The 2,095-nt window shown below is 39.0% G+C and overlaps 1 protein-coding gene across 1 annotated transcript in view; it reads right to left on the bottom strand.

Annotated features, from left to right (window-relative positions):
• Window positions 1-2,095, bottom strand: part of LOC106535091 (protein spinster homolog 2) — a gene marked incomplete at its 5' end in the record, with an annotated part of 27,902 nt that overhangs the window by 14,721 nt on the left and 11,086 nt on the right. The window contains 1 exon segment of the mRNA XM_014031974.1: window positions 1,314-1,413. Coding sequence (XP_013887428.1) covers window positions 1,314-1,413 — 100 coding nt within the window.

Here is a 2,095-nt window from a genome sequence, read left to right as displayed (position 1 = left end):
AACTTAGTCAAAGTTCATTCTGCAGGCAAAGCCATGCTACAAAGACATGCTACATGGCAATGCACACTTGTTTTTACATGGTAAAAACCCATGTCTTGTTCTGTTTTGATCTCTCTTTGAGAGATCTTTGTTTTCTTTACTATTAAACTTACACCATATTTTCTCTCCCACATTCATTATGTTTTTGTGTATTATTGTATATTTTGTCCTGCATTGACCTTGTGTTTGATTTATAACGTTTGAAATTAATTTCTTGATTTGATGTTTCAATTTTTGTTGCTTATGTTTAAGTTTTTCTGTTTCATTTTATTCTTTCCACCATTTTTATACTGTTAATGATTGTACAGCACTGTGAAAGGCACTTTATAAATAAAACTCTACTTACTTACTGTCAACATTAGTTCTCACTCAGTGAAGCTCTTTTCAGATTAAAAATACCTTTTGAGGAAATGTATTTTCAGATGCCAAGTAAACTGCAACATAGCGTACGGGTAAGCATCTTTCCTGACTTTCATTTTTAGCCCCACAGATCATAGGTTTGGACCTTKTTTATAACACTTAACCAGCTTTTTATTTCTTTTAGGTTTTTACTTATTTTGTGTTTTATTACTTTGCCTTTTATTTTGATTTTTAAATTTTCATTAGCCTTTTTTAATTTAGCTGTATTCCTGTAAGCTCTTAGCATTTTGCTTTTTGATAACTTTAAGCTTTTACTTAATGTTTTATTTCAGTTTTAGTTCGTTTTCATTGAGTTTTTAGCTCATGTTTCATTTTCACCTTCTTCACCTTCTTCAGCATTTACACTACATTTTCACAGATAATGCCTTTTCTTCAGCTCCCAGTTTAAAAGACAGGAATGTGTTTTGGCAGTCGAAGGTGAATCCTGTTTCACGCTCTATTGAATCACGTGCAGCGTTTTCCCTCCGGCTTCCTGGATGCTTTACTTCGGGTGTCTGAGCCTGACTCAAAAGGCTGGCTGATGGTGACCTTCAGAGGCCCCACTGCACCGGGGAGGACCACAGTCTGGTCTTCCAACCAATCACAACCAGCAACACTGAAAATACAGCTGATTGCTTTGAGAGGTGAAAACACAACTCTGCTCACCGCAGTTCTCCTGAGACGTACGCTAAAAGCTCCTCCTGTGGCACATTTTACCCTGGCCTACTTCAACTGACAGATGAACGGGTATCTGAATGTAGTGTGTGTAAGTGTGTGTGTGAGAGAGAAAGGGACAATGTAGAGGGGTATATAGATCTCAGGTACAACTTTAAACCCTCCCCGACCCACAGAGCTGTGGACGGGGCCAGTCTTACCAGGCCTATGAGCCATGGACTGACAGCGTCACCCAGTAAATGAGAGGTGAAGCTCTGAAAGGCCACCGCTGTTGCTCTTCGTGTCGGAATAACGACAAACTGCAAAAAGAGAAGAAAAAAAGACAAAGTTGGAATAAGAAACATTTTCCAAAGGGATGAAGAAAAAGAAAATTCAAACATTATCTCTCATCTTTGCCTTTTGGTGACAGGAGGCAACATTTTGCCTTTGTGTGTGTGTTTGTTAGCAAAATATTTCATAACTGTTAACATTCAGCAGAACGCCCGTGGGCCATTTTTTTCATTTTATTTTGTAATTCTGTGTTTCTGTTCATCCTGTATCAGTGTTCAATGCATCAAAATGGCCRTCTAGGCCCTCCTCTTTCGATYGACAYCTCATTTGACCAACTGGGTTCAAGTATCGACTGTCCAGAGCCAATAATATATGAGAAGTGACCAACTTCCTGTTTCCGTCATCCTGGGTTTGATTGACTGTAGATTCGGCCAATCAGCTCCGAGCTTCGTTCTGATGCCACAGCTGTGTAGCCAATCACCGTACCTTTCATTTGGGATGTAGTTTGAGGGGGTGGGAACATTGTTTAGTGACAGCACAAGGTAAAAATGGAGTAGGTCGCCATATTTAGACAGTCCTGCTACTCTACCAAAGACAGCCACGCTAACAGGAAAACATTTTATTTTCCATCATTCTTTGTCCAGTTATCTGATTAAACCTGCTGATAAGATGAAAATATATTTGTTATTAAGTGTTTCGAGTGCTTCAAGAC

Source organism: Austrofundulus limnaeus, unplaced genomic scaffold (genome assembly GCF_001266775.1).
Source record: "Austrofundulus limnaeus strain Quisiro unplaced genomic scaffold, Austrofundulus_limnaeus-1.0 Scaffold1358, whole genome shotgun sequence".
Classification (NCBI taxonomy): domain Eukaryota; kingdom Metazoa; phylum Chordata; class Actinopteri; order Cyprinodontiformes; family Rivulidae; genus Austrofundulus; species Austrofundulus limnaeus.
Note: the sequence above shows the minus strand (reverse complement) of the source record. Positions and strands in the feature narration are given on the sequence as shown.